Source organism: Uloborus diversus, chromosome 2, assembly GCF_026930045.1.
Source record: "Uloborus diversus isolate 005 chromosome 2, Udiv.v.3.1, whole genome shotgun sequence".
In the NCBI taxonomy this organism is placed as follows: Eukaryota; Metazoa; Arthropoda; class Arachnida; order Araneae; family Uloboridae; genus Uloborus; species Uloborus diversus.
This window is the reverse complement of record NC_072732.1, coordinates 31,868,119-31,889,708: the sequence shown is the minus strand read 5'-3', so window position 1 is coordinate 31,889,708 and position 21,590 is coordinate 31,868,119. Positions and strand designations below refer to the sequence as shown.

Sequence of the window (21,590 nt, the reverse complement as noted above, 5' to 3'; positions counted from 1 at the left end):
TCCTAAACCATGGTTGAAATATCTGAGCCCCCCCCCCCCCCCCCTCTTACAATTTTGCATATAGGCACCCATGACAGCATAATTATATGTATTTAAATAATGAAATTTTTTTATTTATTTGGAATGTTTTCTAACACAGCTGAGTGCATACATTCTAACATTGTAAGATGATACAATATAAAGCAATTCAGTCTATTATATGGCAAGGAACTTTTTTATTTCTCAAAAATTTAACCCTTTAAATGATTGTTAACTGTTGAATTAAATCTGCATCAGTTAATATAAAATCACTACGATTTTCATACTAAAAGAAGTTTATTTATTTATTTATTTATTTATTTTTATTTATTTATTTTATTTATTTATTTTATTTATTTTTATTTATTTATTTATTTATTTTTATTTTTATTTATTTTATTTTTTTTTTTTTTTTGACTATTAAAATATAGGGAACAGAAGTTTTCAGCCTAGGTTGGTCACCACAAGCTTTCAGAGGAGCAACAAAGATTCCATTTTTTGAAGTACATTTGTACTAGTATATGAAAAACCACATTTGCATAAAATATAATAGATAAAAATTTTTGAGGATTTGGTAAAGTTGAAGATATATTAAATCATTCTGAGCAATTTATCAATCATTATTGTTTGTTACACACATTTGTATGAAAATAATAATTGCGTTATTTAGAATAGCAAGTGTAAAATTAATAAGGAAATACATTTCATTCTTTAAGTAATTTTCAACAAAAAATACTTATGCAAGTGGATTATTATCTGTACAAAAATCAACAAAAATCTACTTCATAGCATTCATGCCACAAAGAACCTATTTTTGTCAAAACCAGCACTTGTTCAGATAGTAATATTCAATTCATTTTTCAAAATAATATTGACATTTTCGAAAATACTTTTGATATGCTTATCTATTGAGTCCTCATATAACAGATTCGTTCGAACCGCATCAGAAAATAATTTATGCAAACAGCATTTTAATTGTTCCAATTTTTAGGCCCCACTAGCACTTCTGCAATCCATGTAACAACTTCCAATCATTAATAACCTTAAGAGAAAAGGTGTGCCTTAGACACCGAAGCAATAGTGTTTGCTTTGTTTTGTTTTAGTCTATCTCAGTAATTTATTTAAGTTTGTTTCAATATTTCGTGTTGCATATAAATCCTTAAAAAGGTCCTGAACTACTTGGCACATCTTGACTTATTTCCATTGGTGATACCACCATACTAGGTTCTGTGTTCCTTCTCTTCATTTTCCCTTTGCTCTTCTTTAACATGGTGGCCTTTGATGAAAGAACAAAACATTAAGTGTCAAATATACACAAGGTCCAAGACAATTATATGCAGTGGGAGTTTTCTTTGCAAGTGTAACTTTAAACTCCCATAGTTCTGTTTTGGAGAACCATATAGATCATGTTTCACTTTTAGTACTGTCCTGTATACAGTGAAACCTCTCCCCAAAAAAAATCTTTATAAAGAGACCACCTTTCATAGAGACACATGAGGCAGTGAGAAACAAAGAGATGTCAGTGGACATTTTCAAGTTTTGACTAAAACGCGTTTAAAGTTTTGGCCCTTGGTAGACTTTGATTGAAAAGTTTTTCTAAATCCTGCTATATAGCAGCACCTACCAGAGCTACTAGTATTATCTCTTGCCTTAAAACAGAGAAGAGGGTTCCTCTACCATTTGTACTGATTTCATCCATTTTTTTTTTTTTAAATTTTGGCACTAACATCCCCTTGCTTCTCATAGCCTCATGTGTTTTTGACCTCATTTCTAACTATAGTTTTACGTTGTTTTTCTTGCTATTAAAGGATCAGGACCTGATTAAGATGTCGAGCATCCCTAGGCCAAACCTTTCTCCGTGGCCCCCTGTAATCAAACATTACCGTTTTTTCCGTTAGGCAAAGCAATTTAAACCATTAGCAAAAGCAATTTTAGCCATTTGGGGGCCCCTAAAGAGCGGGGGGCCCTAGACCAAGGCCTAGTTGGCCTATTTAATAATCAGGCCCTGTAAAGGATCACATGTTCCTACACCAAAAAGCAACTTTTCAGTAGAAGGAGTTGAGATTATATCCCTAAGGGACTGTTAACCAAACATTGTTAAAATCGAAGCCTCAAATCAACTCTCTTTTTTTAGAGCTAAATGTATACATCAAATATGTTGGACCTGTAATAAATGTTGTTGATGTATTGCATAAACCCTAATAGCTGTGACTAAAATGGGATCCTAGCGTGAAACTTACACACAGTTGTGAAATGACCTTATAAAGTCATCAACAAGTCGAATGTCAATCCACAGCAACATCACGAAATGACCTAGCTGTGAGATATGCAAAAGGTTTGAAATGACTGTTCTCAAATCAATTGTTGTAGCATCCTGGCAGTGAAATCACATGAAACATGATGTAAATGTGTCACAGTGTGACTAGATCACAATGTGTGTAATGTCACAAATCTGTTGCTTTGTTACTGTGATCATTTTGATTCATTGTTACAGGAATGTCAGGACAGTGACATTCCTGTAACATTGTGATGACATCTTGTGCTATCAGGTAGGCTAAATACACAGTCCAGTCACATTAATGTGACCACCACGTACTTTCCACGTCAGAGTTAAATAACCAATCACAGAAGGCAGGTGGCAGCACAGTGCAGTTGAGCGTATATAAAGGGTGTGTGAGGGCTTCGGAAAACATTTCAATGGTTGGCATAATGCAGAAACAAAGCGATTTATCCAACGTCCAAAAAAGCATGATCATTGGCTTTCGGGCCAAGGGTGGAAGCATTTCCGAAACGGCTGAGTTTGTGAACTGTTCGCGTGCCGCCGTGGTAAAAGTGTACCCTGCATGGCAAAATGAAACCGTCCAAAATCAGCGACATGGCAAATGTGGTGCACCACGGGCCATAGATGACAGAGGCGAACGACGGTTGCGGAGATGCGTTCGGGCAGAAAGGCGGGCTAGCGTTGAGCAACTGACCACCAAAATGAACCAAGAGGCTACCAAAAGTGTCTCCCAAACTACTATTCAGCGAACATTGCTGCATCTGGGGCTCCGAAGCAGACGCCTGGTTCGTGCACCTATGCTGACTGCTGTTCATCGACGACGAAGGCTAGAATTTGCACGCCAGTACAGCAGCTGGACGTCCACTGAGTGGCGACGGGTAGCGTTTTCAAATGAATCGCATTTTATGCTCCATCGGACAGATGGACATTGGCGTATAAGGCGTGAAACCTCTGAAAGGAACCACCCTGCAACCATTGCCGGAACGGTCCAAGCTGGAGGCGGGAGCATTATGGTCTGGGGAATGTTTTCCTGGCATTCTCTGGGTTCACTGGTCATTGTGGAAGGCACGATGGATCAATACAAGTACGCGTCTGTCCTTGCTGACTATGTCCACCCCTACATGCGCATTGTTTTTCCTCGGGATGATGGCATCTTCCAGCAGGACAATGCGAGGTGCCATACAGCTGCCAGTGTAGGTGCGTGGTTCAGAGAGCACCAGGATGAGTTTACCGTCCTCCACTGGCCAGCAAACTCACCTGACTTAAACCCAATCGAGCATCTGTGGGACCATCTCGATCGAGTTGTTCGCGCCATGGATCCTCAACCGCGTAATCTAGCGCAGCTGGCCACGGCATTAGAGTCGGCATGGCTCAACATCCCAGAGAACACCTTCAGGGACCTAAGTGACTCTCTCTTCCTGCACGTCTCGCAGCAGTCCGCTCTGCGAAAGATGGTTATTCTGGCTTTTGACAGATGGTCACATTAACGTGATTGAACTGTGTATAATCCCTATTCAAAAAGCACCTCTTTAAAAGACCCATTGGTGGTCTCTTTAGGGAGGTTTCACTATATATTTTAATTGAACTTGTTAGAATTTTGAACAAAGATAAAAAGAAATATGGTGGGTGTTTTCACAACAGTGTACCCATATTCTGCAAAGACATATGCACATGAATGTTCATAACAATAAGGAGAGATAGTTGCAGACTTTCACATTCTCTTAGATAAACGGAAGGCTCGGAGCAGCATAAATGAGCCCCCCCCCTCCCCCATTGTGAAGTTTGCCCTCAAATTGATACCAAAGTGCTACAGTCTACTAAGTCCTTTTATTTTAATGCCTCAAAAGAGTACTAGTTTATATTAAGTCCTTAACCTCACTTTTTAATTCATTTTAAGGAAGCAATTCCTTGGAATTATGTGATCTTAGTAATGTTACATGTAGATAAATTACCTCTGTCTGATTGGCAATATAGTAAAATCAAGGGCTCTAGGCAAATTTGACCCACCCCTGTGAACAGGAAAAGAATTTGTTTTTCAAAAAGTGAAGGATGATCATAAAAGAATGAAGAATGATCGTAAAAGAAATAATCTTTTGCCATAGGTCTAATTATCAGCAATGCGAGAATTTGAGTTACTATTGAAGAGAAGGCAAGACGGAGAAGAGGTTCTCTTTCCATGTGTACTGTTTATCTCCAAATATAATTTTGGCACTTAAATCCCCCCTTGCTTCTCACTGCATCATATGCGGTACTCTAGGTGCAGCACTTATTAACAATGTGTGTTTTGAATTAGGTGTTACCCTTGGGAGAAAAATCTTTTTGAAGCACATTCAAACGCTTAAAGGTTTCGATTTGGTTTCGGTACTTTCATGTTTAATCTCTTCGTATTAGAAGCTTAATTTGTTTTACTGCTTATGACTTTAATTTCTGATCATATATATATATATATATATATATATATATATAGAAGATATCTACATATCTTCTAAAATAAATTCTGGGTACACTATTATGTTAACACATAATTTTACCAACTTCTTGCTTTGCTTTTTTTTTTCTCTGATGAATTATTTATCGTTTGGGTATCATTTGAAGTTTCAGAAGATTGAGAAAAAGACAAAATTAAATATTTTCTCAAATGGCTTCAAGAGGTACAAAAGATGAAAATATTGATGGATGATTGATGGACGAAGTGCTGAAATACAATGAACGTGAAACCACTGATATATAATTTTCAGTTAAAGGAGCAACAAGTTGGTGAGAAAAACTATGCAAGAATATAACTTTAAAAACATTTTCTTAGTGTACTCAACAACTTAAGTGCATATAAACCTTCTTTCTTTCGAAGCACCTACAATTGAAAGTGGATAACAATTGTTAAATGTTGTCAAAAAGTAAAAGTGCATTTATTATTTGAATGCCATCCTCATACTTGGATGGATGGACAGTTTGTTTAAACGCAACTGCATGTTCCTGTCTGTGTTTGGTCTTTAGTTGACGCTATGCTGCATTTCCATAAAGGGAAAACGTTCCTGCTAATACTATTAATTGTTTATGGATTATGGAATTGTGCTGTCACTCTGTGGTTGGGTTGGACTGGCCATCAGTGGATTCTCATTCATCAGAAGATTTTTCACTGCTCCCCGGTCCCAAAACCGGTTCCGTGTTTCTCCGTTTCATTTTAATTTTGCGTAGCATGGTGGCCTGGAAAGAGGGTGGCTTTCAGTTTAGGGAAGTTGAGGAAACAGAGAGATTGACCACTTCAACAGCAAGAGGCTCAAAGTCTGCTAACTCAAAAACGGCCATAATAAACATTCGAGTTGAACCTCAGTCAGACATCAGAGCCACCAATTGAAGACTTCTAGTTAGTTGAAGATGGCTTCAATCGATGGTTCAGGCTTCTGACCGAGGTTCAACTCTGCTAGTGAATATGGCGGTAAGAATGCGTCTTTGGAGATAGAAAAAACTATGTTTTATCCATCATTTGATTGAATTTTGGACACTTACGTATTATTCCGTGAACCATTTGCATGCAAACAAACCATCAACAAAAGAAAGTTATGATCATAAAATCTTTCTAAATACAGTAAAACCTGTGAAGTTGACCACCTGTCTAAGTTGACCGCTTTTTTCAGGCACGGACTTAGCCCTTATCATATAAATCAACTTTTGTAAGTTGACCACCTGTTTAAGTTGACCACTAAAAAAGTAGTGCACCACAAGTAGTCAATTTACACAGGTTTCACTGTATCTTCATCCATAAGTTACCCAGAACGAGTAGATAAAGTTTGGTGGCTCCATCTTTGGCAGTCAATCGTGCGTTTGGTGAAGTTTTGGTTCGAACAAAAATGGTGGGTGGAATAAAACCCAACTATCCAACTTTGGTCTATATATTTTGTTTATTTTTATTATTTCTGTACCTGGGAGGTAAAGGGCCCTATGTCACAAAAGTAAAAGTTTTCAAGAGGTGTGCTTCAAGTCCTCTGAACATAGTATAAAAACAATTGAGTAACTTAGTGCTACCAATTTTGAAAAAGGTGTTCCTTGAAACACCGAAACATGTGTCTGCAGCAATTTACAATTTTTGGGCTTCAAAACGTTGGTTAATTGATTATTCAGCACAAAGGTATTTATTTGTTATGATGCCCTTTACCTGCCATAGACAGATTTATTTATTTATTTTCCCTTTTTGAAGATTTAAAAATAAATTGGGAGAAACTTTGAACCTTTTGCTATTTTGTGTGATCAATGTAGAATTACGCATCTAATTAAGCAACATGCGCTTTATATGGATTATAAGTATGCACAACAACGAGAAAAATCAGGCGGGTGCAATGCAAAATTAAGGGTTGGGTTGTTCGTCATTAAAGTACACTATTTCTCTCAATTCACTGATTAAAGAATGTACTAATATAGGCCTAACCATTTCTCTCGTGTGATGTATTAACTTTTCATATGCATATATATTGAAAAATGAAGATCCTCTTTTCTGAAAACAATCAGTATAATTTGTGCGAAAACCTTAGTTATACTATATAAACTAATTGATTCTCTCATAGCAAGTAAAATATTCTTTGTAAATGCAAAATAAAGCAACGTCAGCACAAAATTATTAGACTGATAACATTTGCAGGAAGTGTTGAACTTACTATCCTAAGCTATATACTATCTACAATGCTTAAACTTACTGTGCCTAGATTAAATCTTACTTTCAAATGTAGCAAAAAAATTTAGTTCTTCGTTCTTAATCATTGTAAAATAAAGTATGCCTTAACATTTGTTTATAAGAATCAACAGTGCTTTCCATATGCTTGTACATGTCATTTTTGTTAAATTTAATGTGCTCTTTCTTTTATTGTGGACATACATTATGAAAGCTTGGCCTATATCTAAAATGAAGCATTCGGTTTTGTTTGTGCATGTTTGGTAAATAAGAACATTCACTAAGTAAACAAAACATGCAATTTTACAATTAATCCATGCAATATTTTGTATACAAGCTAGGCTGTAAATACATTAATAATTCTATTTAAATAAATTTCCCTTTTAGTGCTCCGTTAGAACTGCAAAATCGAACAGGATTAAGGTTTTCTTTTGTATGTTTGTTGTGTGTTGTGTGTGTGCTTATGGTTGTTAACGAAATAACAAAAGTGTGCACACAATGAAAAAAAAAAAAAACCTTCATGCACATGCATTTTAATGCATATTTTGGAAAAAATGTATGTCAGTAGTTTTCTTTTCCTGTTTAAAGAAAATAAATAAATTTTTCGGCTTTTTATAACTCCTTAAGTTTGCATACCAGTAAAACCTTTAAATAGTTTCCGTAATTTTTATCGAAATTGATCAGTTTTTGCGATTTCATGCATTTAATCTGTTTTTATGACTTTATATATATATATATATATATATATATATATATATATATATATATATATATATATATATATATATATATATATATATATATATATATATATATATATCAGTGTGTGTGTAAAAAAAAAGATACACAAACATGTTAACCATTCTTCGATGGATAAAATAAATCTAGAATTTCCTTTTTGCATTTCATTGTTTGATCCTTCTATAGATGTATGCGTAAATAGTGTGATCTAAACTCGCTTATGCTTTCCCCGTTTTAACAGGGTAAGCGCTTTAATCGGACTTGAAACAGCTTATCGATTAAACTAATGGTAATTTTTATGATGCCGAAAAAACGAACGTATTTTTATATAAAATATAATTTATTGTTATCAATGCGAATAATAACAACCTTGCATTTATAGCTTATTTTTTATGCCTGGTTGATCTTAGCGCGTTGGCTAATTTCTCAGTACATAAAATTTTTAAAATACATTAAATTCAAGAAAGTACAATAACTTCATAAGAGTTTTAATGTACGTAATAGAAATGAGGCAGAAAAGAAAGATCTTCTTTTGAAGGTTTCAGCTTTTAGACTCGAAGTACCATGGTTTTTGTTTAAAAAATCTGTAAATAATGAAAATGCTTTGTTTTGAAAATAAAACGTATGGTTTTATGAGTTACTTTACTCCTAAAATCTTGTGTTTCTTCCTTTATTTTTTTTCCCCTCTTCTGCAGAATTTCGCTTTTGACGCTTAACTCCTTTTCAATGTCAATTTTTCAATTCATCTTATTTATTTTAGCCAAAAAAAAAAGAGAGATCATCAATTTACGATTTACGTTTCATGAACTCACTACAAAACCTAACGAATCCTGCGTATCACCTAAATAAAGTAGAGCACATTCTTAATTTTCCTATGAATAAATTCCCTGGATTTGAAATACTTTAAAAGTTCAGCATTATTTCTATTTTCTCCTCGTATTTCCCATTTATTTTCTTTAACTTGTTTTCCGAGAATTTTATAGGGGAAAACATCCTTAAAATACTAGGGTTAAGAAAAAGATACTGTTAAGACGTTAAACGTCAACTTTATGAGGGGGAAATAATCAGGGCCGCCCATAGCCAAGGCGAGCTCTTGTCGGTTTGGTCGCCGGGCTCCCATAAAACTTATGAAATTTAAATGATCCCAATCCCCTCCCCCGGAAGGATCCTGGCTCCTAGTTTCCGACTAGAATGACATGGCGTCTTGTCTGCTTTGTACCCGATGAGTAAAAATTATCTTTAATGTTGCATCGACCCCGTGGTTAGTAATCATGATAAAGATAAATAATCTTTTGTAAACCGATAATACTATGCGTAAGTCAAACCACATTTTAGAGTGTATCATTTAGGTAGCAATTGAACAAGATTGCGAGTAAATATAATTTTGTATGTAACTGTTAAAGGTTTTAATGTGAATGAGTAAAGGGAATGTCTGTTGGAAACAAGCTATTTGTCTAACTCTGCCTCAATGCTCGGGCATTAAGCACCTTCACACCTGGTGTCCGGTATACCGGACATACACTTTAAACAGGTGCTAATAATTTAATGATTGATTTAATTAGTTGATTTTTTTGTAGTTGACTCTTTACATTCTACTTATTATAATCTGTGAAATAATTTTTCGTTTTGGGATTGACAACACTGACATATAAGGATTAAGAGATAGAGAGTGGCTCATTTTTCCAACCATGGATTTTCATCTGAAAAGCGAGGTTTTCTTCCTGATTTTTTAAAAAATATATAATCTTTAACTAATCGTTTCAAACGCTTATATTATGTTTCATAATTGTTTGTAGAACATTTTATAATGAAGTTTTTTCGGTATTTTATAGTTTTTGTACATGAAATATTGATTTCAAAAGTCCGGGATATTGGACGTGTCATAACTCTTTTAATTTTTCTCCTACAAAATCAAAATTTGTCTATAAGATACCCTTTACCATAGTACACTGTTTACTAAATATCAACATTTTTGGTCCAATATTTCATAATTCCGACTGAAGGGGTTAATACAAGGAAAACGTGAGTGTCCTCTCACAACCTATCGAAAACTTAACAATTCAAATTTTGTCAAGCTCTTAAAATTTTTTTGATAGTTTCTCTCAATGACTGTTATCCTCTTTTTTTATTAATTCGAAAATTATTGGAGGAAAGAGTCCAACACTAGTGTTTTTATTAGGGTGTGTACCGCAATTATACTTGACGCCGACTATTGTTAAAAATAATATCTAAATTAAACGAGAAAATAAGTATATGTGCATGCAATTCAATGTATAAAACAACTGGAAATGAAATCATTTTAGTACCGATTACCTCTTATTAGTATGGGAGGATGTAGTGATAAAATAAAATGATAATTTTCCGTATAAGAAGTATTATATGCAGGTAGTTGTGAGTGGTTTATATGAGAAAAGAGCATACATTCATGCAAAAACATCATCACACTACACATATCCAGGAGTACTTAAACAGCAATTAAGAAGGGTGTCAAAAGTAAGGCATTAATTCTTACTTTATGTTAAAATTCTTACCTTAAGAGCAGATCTGAGGACTACAACTTCACCAGAACTTTGTATCCATGGTTCTCCATCGACTTGAACTGGCATTTCGGTGTATAGTTTAATCCGCAACTAGTGAAACAATGTTAGTCACTTCTCGTGTAATAACACGTTTATTTTTTTACAATAAGAGAAATTAACTTTAGCAAAAGCAATCCAAATTTATTTAGAACATATAAGGACTTTCTTGCAACAAGAAAGAAATTCATTTAATGTTAGATAATACATCCAATAAATACATAAGTACAAAATCAACAGAACGCAACCGACGAGTAAAAAGACACATAGCTGATGTTATGTATGATAAGTCGATGTCAGATAATATGTCTCAAGAGAATTTTCTATCAATTGATAAGAACCAGCAACGGCTTATTAATATGTTATGTGTGAAGGTTTCAGAAAAAAAATCTAGTGAAGCAAGCTGGTAAAGATGCTGAGTTTCTTAAAATCACAACTGCTCTGGAATTAGGAAACAAGCTGCCTGATTTTTAACCTTTAAGAACACAAACCGAAAAAGCAACTGAATTTCAGAATAGTCACTTGACCAACACCTGGCCATTATTTGCCCTTTTTCCAAGATCCTTTTAGTGACGTACTTGTGTTTAAAGTCGAAAATTGCCTGTTCGTCTTGTTCTTTCTGATTATTTTTCTTAGAAATTACATGTAAATATTCCAATTTTTATGCAAAAAGCATATAAAAATAACAAAATACAATTGCGAGAGCTGCAATAATTATTCAACAAATGCCAACAAGTTGTCTCAATGACTAAAATACATTGAAATTATTTTTTTTTTAAATTTTATATTCGTGAAATTCGCAAATCAAACGTTTATCATCATTTTTTACTATAATGTGATCGTATTTAAATTGTGTTCTTCTGTTCTTTGCTCTTTCGATAACAGTACTACTACTAGATATTAAATAGGAAAATCTTTAAAAAAGGATAGTTAAACTTTAAAAAATGCTGGCGTACGGAGTACGCCACCCGTGTCCGTGTTCTTATGTTACTTCAAACCGTCCATGTTCTTAAAGGTTAATATTGGTCACCGAACAGGATAGTTTAATTATTTATATTCTTTTACTCTTGAAAGGACACGAAATTGCATCATTTTGACTTTCTCACTGTTCGAACCGAAAAATATCTTGATTAGCAGCAAAAATATAGTTATCAGTTTCCAGTCCAGCAAAAATGCCATATCGTGTGCTAAGCCGCGGTTTAATTGTTATTAATACGTACATCCAAGTATGCGTTTGTCACGAGCTGCTCCAAAATTATATGAGGTGCTTCATTTTTTCATGAAAAAAAAAAAAAATGCATACCTATCATAATTTAAATTTTGCATAATCTTAGTGCCAACCTTTACGTTTAGAAGTCTTTTCCTGTACAAGCCGTGCGTCAAGGCTCAGTTTCTACTTACGTACTGCATGTAAAGATTAAATGTCTATTTACATATTTTTTAAAGGATTCTGTGTTTACTTAGATGTCCTCCTTGTGCAATGTAGATAGCACTCCGCCGGTCAAGGAAGATCGGGCGCCGATCAGTTTGGAAGCCGGGAACTTAGGGTGCCAGGAACATTGGGCGCCGAGCACATGGGGCCCAATGTTCCCGGCACCCAATATGCCTGGCCCCCAATGTTCCCGACGCCCAATCTTCCCATTTCGGCACTCCGCAGTCTAATCTGTATTTGTCCCTTATGAACTATGTTAGTGAATCCCTCCACTTCCAACTACTTTTTCTAACTTTATGAAAAGTCTTTTCCTCTACATGCTCTGTGTAAGGACTCATTGTGAACTTGACTAACATATTGTTTGCTAAGATTCCGTGTCTACTTACATGTCCTCCTTGTGCAATGCGGATGGCACTCCGCAATCCACTCTGTATTTGTCCCATGTGGACGACGCCAGTGACTCCCACCACTTCCAACATGCCGTCGTAATGGGTTGGCTTGGCAAACTGGTCCTCCTTCTCCGGGCCCCAAGGGTTAGCACCAGACCCCCAACTACGAAAAGTGATCAAATAATGTAGTTGAAATTTACCAATGTGCATAAAGTAAACTATTGAGGGGGAATGTATCCATTAATGATTCTAAATAAGATTGATGTTTAGTCAGCAGAAAATCTCATTTTATTATTGGTGTCTTCATAAAGGGGTTTTATTCGTGAATTATTCGCACATTTTCGATAGGAACAAATAAAAGTTAGTGTTTGAATAACTTAAAAAATTAAGGCAGCTAAAAATTTCAACGTTTATCTTCGCCGGAAGTACTCATTCAACAAAATGCGACTGGGATTTCTTTGAGTTGAAAATTATATGAGAGGGAGAAGTATCCATATCCATCGCTCCAAATTTTATATCTTTTACGCATTGACTGCCGATGCGTGGTGTTATAGAAATAACCTTACTTTACTTGCACGTATATTATTTTAAAGATTGCTTGATTAGAAGCATACACCTGAAGCTAAATGAAAAGTCGTTATTGAATTTCTGGCGAGAAAAGGTTATACACTCAAGGACACTCATAATCGTTTGATGAATTGTTTATGGAGAAACTGTGATGGACATTAGCAATGTGTGGCGTTAGGTGAGGAAGTTTAGAAACTGCCGAAGAGAATTTTCTGATAAACCGAGGAGTGGCCTGCCAACATCAGTCATAGATGCAAATCAAGAATGTGCTGATGAATTGGCTCTAGGAGACGCTCATTACAATTCAGAAGGTTGCACTGAACGACTCTTATGGATCTGCCCAAAGAATGTTGCTGATTTTGGATCTCACTAAGTGTGTGCTAAGGCTGCTCCCAAACAGTTGACTTTTGATTACCGGAGGAGATGAGTGGAAGTTTGTCAAGAGCTCCTGGACACTCTTGAAGTGGAGCAATAGGACTTTATTAAACATACGGTTTTTGGAGATGAGATCTGTGATAACACCTGTAACGTCTTATGAAAAACAACTTACTTGGTCACAGATTTAATAAGATAATTTACATAAAAAGAGCTGTAAAATCATGGCTCAACAAGCAAAACACTGATTTTTCCCAAAATGATTTTGATATCAAGTTATGGCGCAAATGTGTGCAAACTCATGATGACTACGTTGAGCGGTAGTTTTGTGTAGAGGAAAGTTCAGGCTGTGGTCTGTGATAACTTCTGCTGTTAATAAAGTTTTTATGTTATAGGAGGCCTTACTTTTTAAACCCCCTTTGGTATGTTATGCATTAATTTCAATATAATGTATTTCTACCTGAGAATATTGAGTATGATGATTCCTTCAACAGGTGGGAGGTCTATTACTTTGTTGTCTACTTCGAGCCGTACTTCTTTGTGGAAATCCCGCCACGTTCGTCGGCTCACCATTTTTCGGAGACCCATCTTAACGTACACGCCTTTATTGTGAAACCTGGAAAAGAAATGTTATTTATTTATTTATTTATTTATTTATTTTTTGATAGAATAATTTTTAAAGTTGAAAAAGTTAAACCTTTCTGTAACAATGTATATTGAATTGAATTTTATACATGATTATTTTTGTTTCTCTACTAGTTCTAGTGTGCTGAAACACAGTAATAAAAATTTCCGTGATGCCGTATTATGACATTCATAAGGAAAAGGTATAAATCCTTATTTTTAAAGCTCACCTAAACAGGGTTGTTAGTGGAGGAGACATTGCTCCTCCCAAGGAAACATCGAAATTCACTCATTACAATTTGAACTTTTATAGCAGTGCGTATCAAAAGTTGTTACTTTTGTGTTACACATCAAATCTGCTTCCGGATAATCGGATTTTTACTGGTGTATCATGAAAATCAGCACTTTGCAGAGTTGAAAAAAAAGTGTATTACCTGCTGTTGAATTTATCTGGATTTTCTTCTCGGGCATTATGGAAGTCGAGGCAGAGAGAAGCGTCGATTCCGATTCCGAAGTAATTGTTCATGACGTAGATTGCCGTGTTGTCCTCTGAACTAGAGGCATTAGGACCGGACTTGTCGTCTCCCTTTTCATCCACGTGGAACACTACAGTCCACCTTAAGAACAGAAAAAATTAAGAACAGATAAAATTATTAATTTAAGAAATGTGTGAAAACTTATATAATGTACGTAAATGTGTGCTTAAAACTTTGCTTAAAAAGTATGACTTTGTGACTAATTGTCAGCGAATAAAATATTACTTTCATTTAACTGTACGTTTTCATTTACAATAGAGATAAGGGGTTAAGAAAAAAAAACCCAGAAAATTTCTTTCTCATGCAGGGTGGGTGAGAGGCCATGTCAGATTAGACGGAAACTAGGGAACCGTCACGAAATCGGAGAAATGTAAGTTTTATTAATTTTATGGAAGAGGGAGGATAGCTACTAAACTGACAAAAAGTCCGCCTTGGCCCTTGTTGACCATTGTCCCATGCGGTTGATGTGGGTTAAAAACTGTTACATACACACCCAGCTTAGGGACTTAAGTAGAGCAACCTGGGGCTCATGGGCTGCATGCAACCTCCAGATGTAACTTAATATCACTTAATGAAAAAAATATAGCAAAAAATTTAATTATACTCTAACTTTATGTAGAATTCCCTCAAAAACGATCTTTGAAGGTCAAATTATAAATTGCGTTAAAATTTAATCTTCCAAGAAAGTTTGAAGAATGACTTGCTTAGTTGTTTCCATTTACCCAAAAACTCAGAAAGTATGGCTCAGGGGAAACACCTAATTTGAAAATCACAGACAGCGGAGAAGAGGAAACTCACGAGAACATGTTCTTGGCAATCTTCCACGCAACCATCAAACTAGTAAAGCAATTTCTCTGCGTTTGTAAGTCTGCTAGAGAGGAAAATGAAAGTCACTAAATTTTGGGAAAACAACTTTTTTCAGTGTCATTTTAAGCAATGATGACACCTACAGAGTTGTTTACGTGCGAACTGCCCCAAAATGACTTCTGTATGTTGCACACTCTATGTTCACGGAATACATAAACCGAAAGTGAACAAAAAGGCTCCCAGAGGTTTGAAACTATGCCACTTTTGGGGATAAAGTTAACCATTAAGATTCACCGTCTCTGCCTAGCGCCAGTTTGTTCTTGTCCAAAGCAAATGGCGCAATTCTTTATTCACATCCAGTCTATCTTTCTAGGGAATGAAGTTTGCTGATCACTCATCCCATTTGTAGTAATCCAATCTGTTTCCGTTTTCATGTATCCCCACTACTCTAAAAATCTTTCAGTATCATTATATTACACCCCAGAGTTTAGTGTCTTAAAACAAACTGACATCTTTCAGTACCTTGCTTTGCTTGGTGGAAATGTGTTGGCATGGATCTAGATTTTGTTTTCAAAGATGCTTACCTGTCGAGCCTGATTTCTTCTGCATCGATGACATCCTTGAGTATCGTGAGGGGTTCTTCCCCACCTGTGTATCCAGGTCCCCACCGCAGAACCCTTGCGAGGTCGTTCCCTGTCCCCAAGGGAAGGATGGCGCAAGGAGGACTTTGGCACTCGGAATCCTGTCCCACATTGTCCAAGCACTGCAGCACCCAGCCCACCGTTCCGTCTCCGCCACACACCAGGATTTTGTAGTCTCGGATGTGCCGGAATACGTACAAACTATTTAAAAAGAAGAGGGTGGATAGGAAAGCGAGTATTATATTCTGAAACATATAATAGGGTTTGACCAATAAACGACCACTTAAGGTAATCACGGCACTCATGGTGCGCCAGGTTCACACATTAGGGGGTAAATTCCAGGCTGGACTGACGCCTAGTGCAAGACCTTCCCCGGCGCAATGTAACACTTGCGGGGACATCACTTCGTCCTCCGAACCCAGAGGGCGGACCCGCGAACGGTCGGCCCTCTTCATGGACCTCTCGTGTGGCTGTACGCTAAAAGGTGGGGTAAGGTGGAAAAAAGGTGAACTAGCATTAAAGCATAATTTCATTTTTAGAAATTCATGATATCATTAAAAACTACAGCATGTGGTGTATGACATTAGAAACATTTTTATTGAAAAATGTAGTTATTTAAAAAAAAAAGAAGAAGAAGAACAAAACTGAGGATACTTTTATGGCTCTGCTTATTTATTTATTTATTAAGGGTTTAAATGAAAAATGGTGCAGCAACCTAGTAAATGAACGCATCGAAAAACCCGAAATTTCCTATTCCATTCCTTTTTGAGGTCTATAGAAGGAAACTGCTGCTGCCAATTCATTAAAGAAAAATGCTTCAAACTTTATTTAAAAATTAGAACTGTTCATGCAATGGGGTATGTTCGTTTGTTGATCGGTTTACTCTACACCGTAAGTTGGGCTGATTTTGCGATACTCGGCATTTATTATTTGGTTTATCACTAGCAGGAACTTGAAACACCACAATCAGGAAGTATCCAAGATGCTACAGTTACTTTAAAAGTGCTAAGAAAGTATTTGATTTGAAGTTCGTCACAGTTTCCAATGTAAAAAAATAGAATTAAAATTTCAAAAACGCGAAATATCTTACCCTGGTAGAGGTCCACCATTCTCCAGGTCATACACCTGATAAGGATTTAAAAGTCGACGGAAAGATGAGATGAGTTCCATGCCCTGACAGCCCCCACTCTTCACATTCACGAACACCAACAACGGCTGCAAGAGAAAACGATTTTTAAAGAAGGAAGCCGCTACTCAGTACGGGTCTCACCTGCCAAAGACTTTCAGTTATGGGGTGAGTGAGAATTTTCAAGAAAAGCAAGAGTTGGTAAAGAACAATAGCATAACTAGATCAACATCTCTTAAAACTAGTCATTTATGATAACTTTGAACCAGTTTTATTTAACTTTACAAGAATTTATATTTTTTTATCATAAACCCCGCGTTATGATAAAAAAATTTATCATAAACCCTGAAGAAAAAAAAGTTAGTAGTAAAACTTCGTTCTAAATTTAAGATCACTTACAGCACAAGCCTTGTGCTTTTTCGAAAAAAAATTTTACCTTCCTTTTTCAACCAATAAATAAAATAGGAATGTATTTAATTGTTCAGAATTATCTGCTTTTTCAGTGATAATTGTTTGAACTCTTATTTCACAAAAAAAAAAGAAAGAAAGAAATGTTTTAATTTGTTTTTATACTATTTAAAAAACCAACCTTATACTGCTGTGCTAAGCACTAAGCTCGAATCTGTACTTTTTATCCAAACTGAGTCATTGTCACCAGGTGGCTCGTTATAACATATTTTACTTAAATAGTACAATGTTTTATGGACATCTATGAACGGAAAGTATTTTTTTTTTTTTTTAAATCTGAAGAAGTGGATCAAATATATGAAGGCGTAAAACTTTTTAAAAAATTTCCTCATTTTGAGCTCGGCTGCAGATACGACTTTAGTGCTTAGCACGGCAGTACACAACACAGCTCAATAATACTTTATTTACTGTTTAGGAGCCCTACTCTCGAATAACAATTTTATTTACTGAAGTCTTCGTCCTGCATTGTAATGTTCTATGCAATTTTATAAGCAATAAAAGTCTTATGATGCTATGAAAAACGAGCTGATGTATGCATCACGTGACTTCTTTTTACTCCAATTTCGTGCCATTTTCTCATCATTGGCAGTTTTAATATGATTCAGTAGTTTACTCTCTAACTATCACCCAACAATGGCCAAATTGAAACCAGATTTAAAAATAATAATAGTAAAAAAAATCGCCAAATTTGTCGCTAAGTTGGTGACAAAACTTGGCGACCAAAAGACTGGCAATATATCGCCAAGTGCCCGCCAAATTATAACACCTCTCGAGTTTACATCGAAATTAACAATGATTCCCCCCAAAAAGGGGCAAAAGACCCCTTTTGGAGCATACGAATGCAACCAAAAAAGGTGCACAACTAGAGTCCACTAGGAGTCTACGCAGTGGCGTAGCTAAGGGGGGGGGGCGGAGGGGGCGGTCTGCCCTGGGCGGCACTTTTCTAGGGGCGGCAAATCGACCCTTTTGATATGGAAAAAATAAATGTATTTTCCAGATAGGGAAATTATGGTTTTAATCTGTTTCTGCAGGCAAAAAGAATCTTAAAATACTCAAAAGGACAAAATTACTTTTCTGGGGCATAAGTATTCCAGTAGTTTTCAATTATTCCAAGAAAGTGACACCACAAACGAAGAAAAGTGCGGCTCAAGTCATTTCGAACCAAACTTTCCCAAAAAAATGTGCGTGTTTAAACACTCAAATTTATGAATGAAAACTTGATAATAATAAGAAATCCTCGACCTGACTTGAGCCACACTTTTCTTCGTTCATTTTATTGGAAGAATTGAAAACTAAAGGAATACTTAAATATTCCATTCTAATCCAGAAAAGTTATTTTGTCTCTTTGAGTGCATTATGAAAAGTGCATAGTATTTTTTTTAAGAATCTGTTACTTAGACTGTTGTAGAGGTTAACTTCAGAAAGACGATTTTCCAATTTTGTTATAAGAAAAAGCTAAAACAGGATTTTAAAGAGTTTCTTGATAGCCTACTCGTAAAACAAAAACCTTTTTTTTTTTTACTACAGAAAAATAATGACAAGAGTAAGAAAAAGAAGGGGAGGTGTAAAATGTTACACTAAACAATTTATTGCTCATCACATTTTATATGTTTTGGAGTTTCTTTTAATTTCCCACTCTTTACAAGAAATCTCTTCTTCAAACGAAGTATAAGGGATTTCCTTCTCGCTTTTGAGAGTAGATAATCTATCCGACAATTTTGGATATGGAAGGTAAGCGAATTTCATTTTTTAGCGTTTGGTTTGGACCCTCTACTTATACAAACATAGTCCAAAATGCGTTTTAAAGAATTCAGTTTCAAATAATTCCGGTTGGAAACCTCTCCCACCCCCACTCTGTAGTCTAATAGTACAAAATTGTTTTTAGGCGATAGAGCGCTTTAATATCTCATTCCTTTTCTTTATATCTCCAAAGATAGTTTAGAAATACGTTTTTAGACCTCAATGTTGAATATTTTCTGGACAGAGTCCATTCCCCCCTGCCGTTTCCTTTAACGTAGCAAACTCAGCCAAAAAGTATATATTTAGGCCTTTAATTCTGAAAACTTTCCTGGAGAAAACTCCCACTCTCACTTCTAAAGTCTCAACATCTTGCCTAAAATTACGTTTTTAAAGCTTCGATACTTCAATATCAATTTGTGAAAACAGCATTTGATCCCTGAGTGTCTTTGATCCCCTGACGTGATCAAATATAGCCTAAAATACGTTTTTAAGACTTGAACTTTGGAAAATTTCCGTTCGAGATATCTTAATCTCCTTTCCCCTCTCACCTAACGCCTCCAAAAATTAAAACTGCGTTTTGAAAACTTCAGTTTTGAAAAATTTCCAAGGGAAAAACTCTTCACCCCTTTTCCTAACTTCCCCAAAGGTAGCCCAAAATTTTCTTTCTTAGAAATTTGCGTGAGTAGGAGATCTCGCTAACCCTTCCTTCTGACAGAAAGTCTAAAATGAACTTCAGCTTTAAAAATGATTTTGAGGGGGAAACCTCCCTCTGTCCTCTCTTCCTCATAACGTTATAAAACAAAGCCCGAAGTCGGACGTCAATTACGGAAATTTTTCAGGAGAAAGCCGCCTGGATTCACAACATTTTTTATGCCATTAGGCAACTCCTCAACGACGTCACCAAAGACAGCCTAGAATTGCGTTTTCAAGATTTCGGTGCCGAAAAATTTCCAAAGGAAGAACCCGAACCTTCCCTTTCAACCAAACCACCAAAGATACCCAAAAATTGATTTCAATTTTAAAAACATTTCAGTAAGAAACCTCAGCACCCCTCTCTCCCCTAATGCCTACAACTGCGTAAGAATACGCATGCCGCATTGAGTATCCGACCATTCCCGATTTCCTTGACTTCTCCTAAGTAGCCTAAGCTGCATTTTAAAATTTCGTAAAATTTCCTTTCGTTGCCCACTGATCCCCTAACGTCAACAAAGAAACACTAAAAGCAGGGGCGTAGCTAGGGGGCGGGGGGTTTGGGGACAACCCCCCCCCCCCCGAAAGGTTAGTCTAAAAAGAGAGAGAAAGAAAGAAGAGAAAGAAAAAAAGAAGAAAAAGAAAAAAAGACGAAAAAGGAAAAAAAATCAAAACGACTTTTTCTGAGTAACAAAGGTCAAAAATTCACTTCGCTTCCGCCCCCCCCCCAAGCCATTGAAAATCTGCTCCATGTGTGACCCTCAAGCATAAAAATGCCTCCCTCTGCTGCGACAATTTTTTGATAATTGAGTGAAATTTGACACTTCGCTTTAGAAATGAGATTGATTAGTTAAATCCACGTATATGCAGCCTTTCTTTGTCATAGATTCTGCAAATTGTTAAATATGTTCAATTTTATGAGCCGCGCAGTGGGGATATTGCATACAGTCGAATCTATATTTCGAATTTCACATTAAAGAAAAAAATCGAGATAAAGAGGTTTTGAGATACGGGGGCTTTAAGAACTTTTTATAGAAATTTGAAATATGATGGTGAAAACTTGAAATCAATACTAAAGACAATATGGGCTCTTGATTAAAATTCCTCTGTAATAGTTTTGTTAGGTATTTTTTCCTTTATTACATTATTAAGTGCTTTATTGCGATTTTAAGGAATCATTTGGACAGTAAAAGAAACTTTAAGCATATCTTTTTCAAAAAAAAGTCTTTTATAGCTTTTTAGTCCCTGATTTTTTTTATTTATTTATTTATTTATTTTTATTTTTATTTTTTTTTGATTCATTATTTATCTTCTTGAGGTTAGCAATTGCTGCAAACCTAACTTGGCCAGTATTCTACGGTTTTCTTTTTTTCATCACTTGAAAAAAATTTATACTTTCTTTTCACTCCTATTATTTCAGTTTTCTAAGGAATCACAATTTTAAGAAAGAGTGCAACCAAAGAACAGTACTAATGCAGATAGCAGAACGAAATGGCTTTTAACTTGAATGACCTTTAACCATGAACTTGAAATGTTCATCTTACATGTCAAACCTGTGAATTTCACCCCTTTACTCTTCTTCCAAGAAAGTGCGCGAAACAACTGTCCTTTGGTTAATCTCCCTGGAAAGCCTATTCGTGGAACGCATTTCTCCCTTTTTTCCACTGCCTCCTCAGCTCTTGAAGGCAATTCCTCTGTTTCTGAGTTGAAGAAAATGTTTTTGTTTGCTGTTTTAAAGACCATTGGGCTTTGAATTCAAAAATGACAGCATAACCGGAATTCGAGACGATAGAGGTTTTTGTTGGTCTGGTCTTATAATTCAAGAAGTCTTATTTTATTTTATTTCATACTTTTAGTGCAAACCAAGTTGGTAAAAATAGTCTTTATAGTCTGACCACCGATGAGATTGAAAGTCA

The 21,590-nt window shown here is 35.7% G+C and overlaps 1 protein-coding gene across 1 annotated transcript in view; it reads right to left on the bottom strand.

Annotated features, from left to right (window-relative positions):
• Positions 1-439: 439 nt before the first annotated feature.
• Positions 440-21,590, bottom strand: part of LOC129235169 (diacylglycerol kinase theta-like) — a 28,918-nt gene continuing 7,767 nt past the window's right edge. Inside the window, exons 2-8 of the mRNA XM_054868858.1 lie at positions 16,741-16,865; positions 15,594-15,851; positions 14,101-14,283; positions 13,503-13,658; positions 12,098-12,263; positions 10,235-10,333; positions 440-1,294 (exon numbers count right to left, since the gene is read on the bottom strand). Of these exons, the coding sequence (XP_054724833.1) occupies positions 1,178-1,294; positions 10,235-10,333; positions 12,098-12,263; positions 13,503-13,658; positions 14,101-14,283; positions 15,594-15,851; positions 16,741-16,865 (1,104 nt within the window). The 3' untranslated portion in view covers positions 440-1,177. The remainder of the gene's footprint in view (positions 1,295-10,234; positions 10,334-12,097; positions 12,264-13,502; positions 13,659-14,100; positions 14,284-15,593; positions 15,852-16,740; positions 16,866-21,590) is intronic.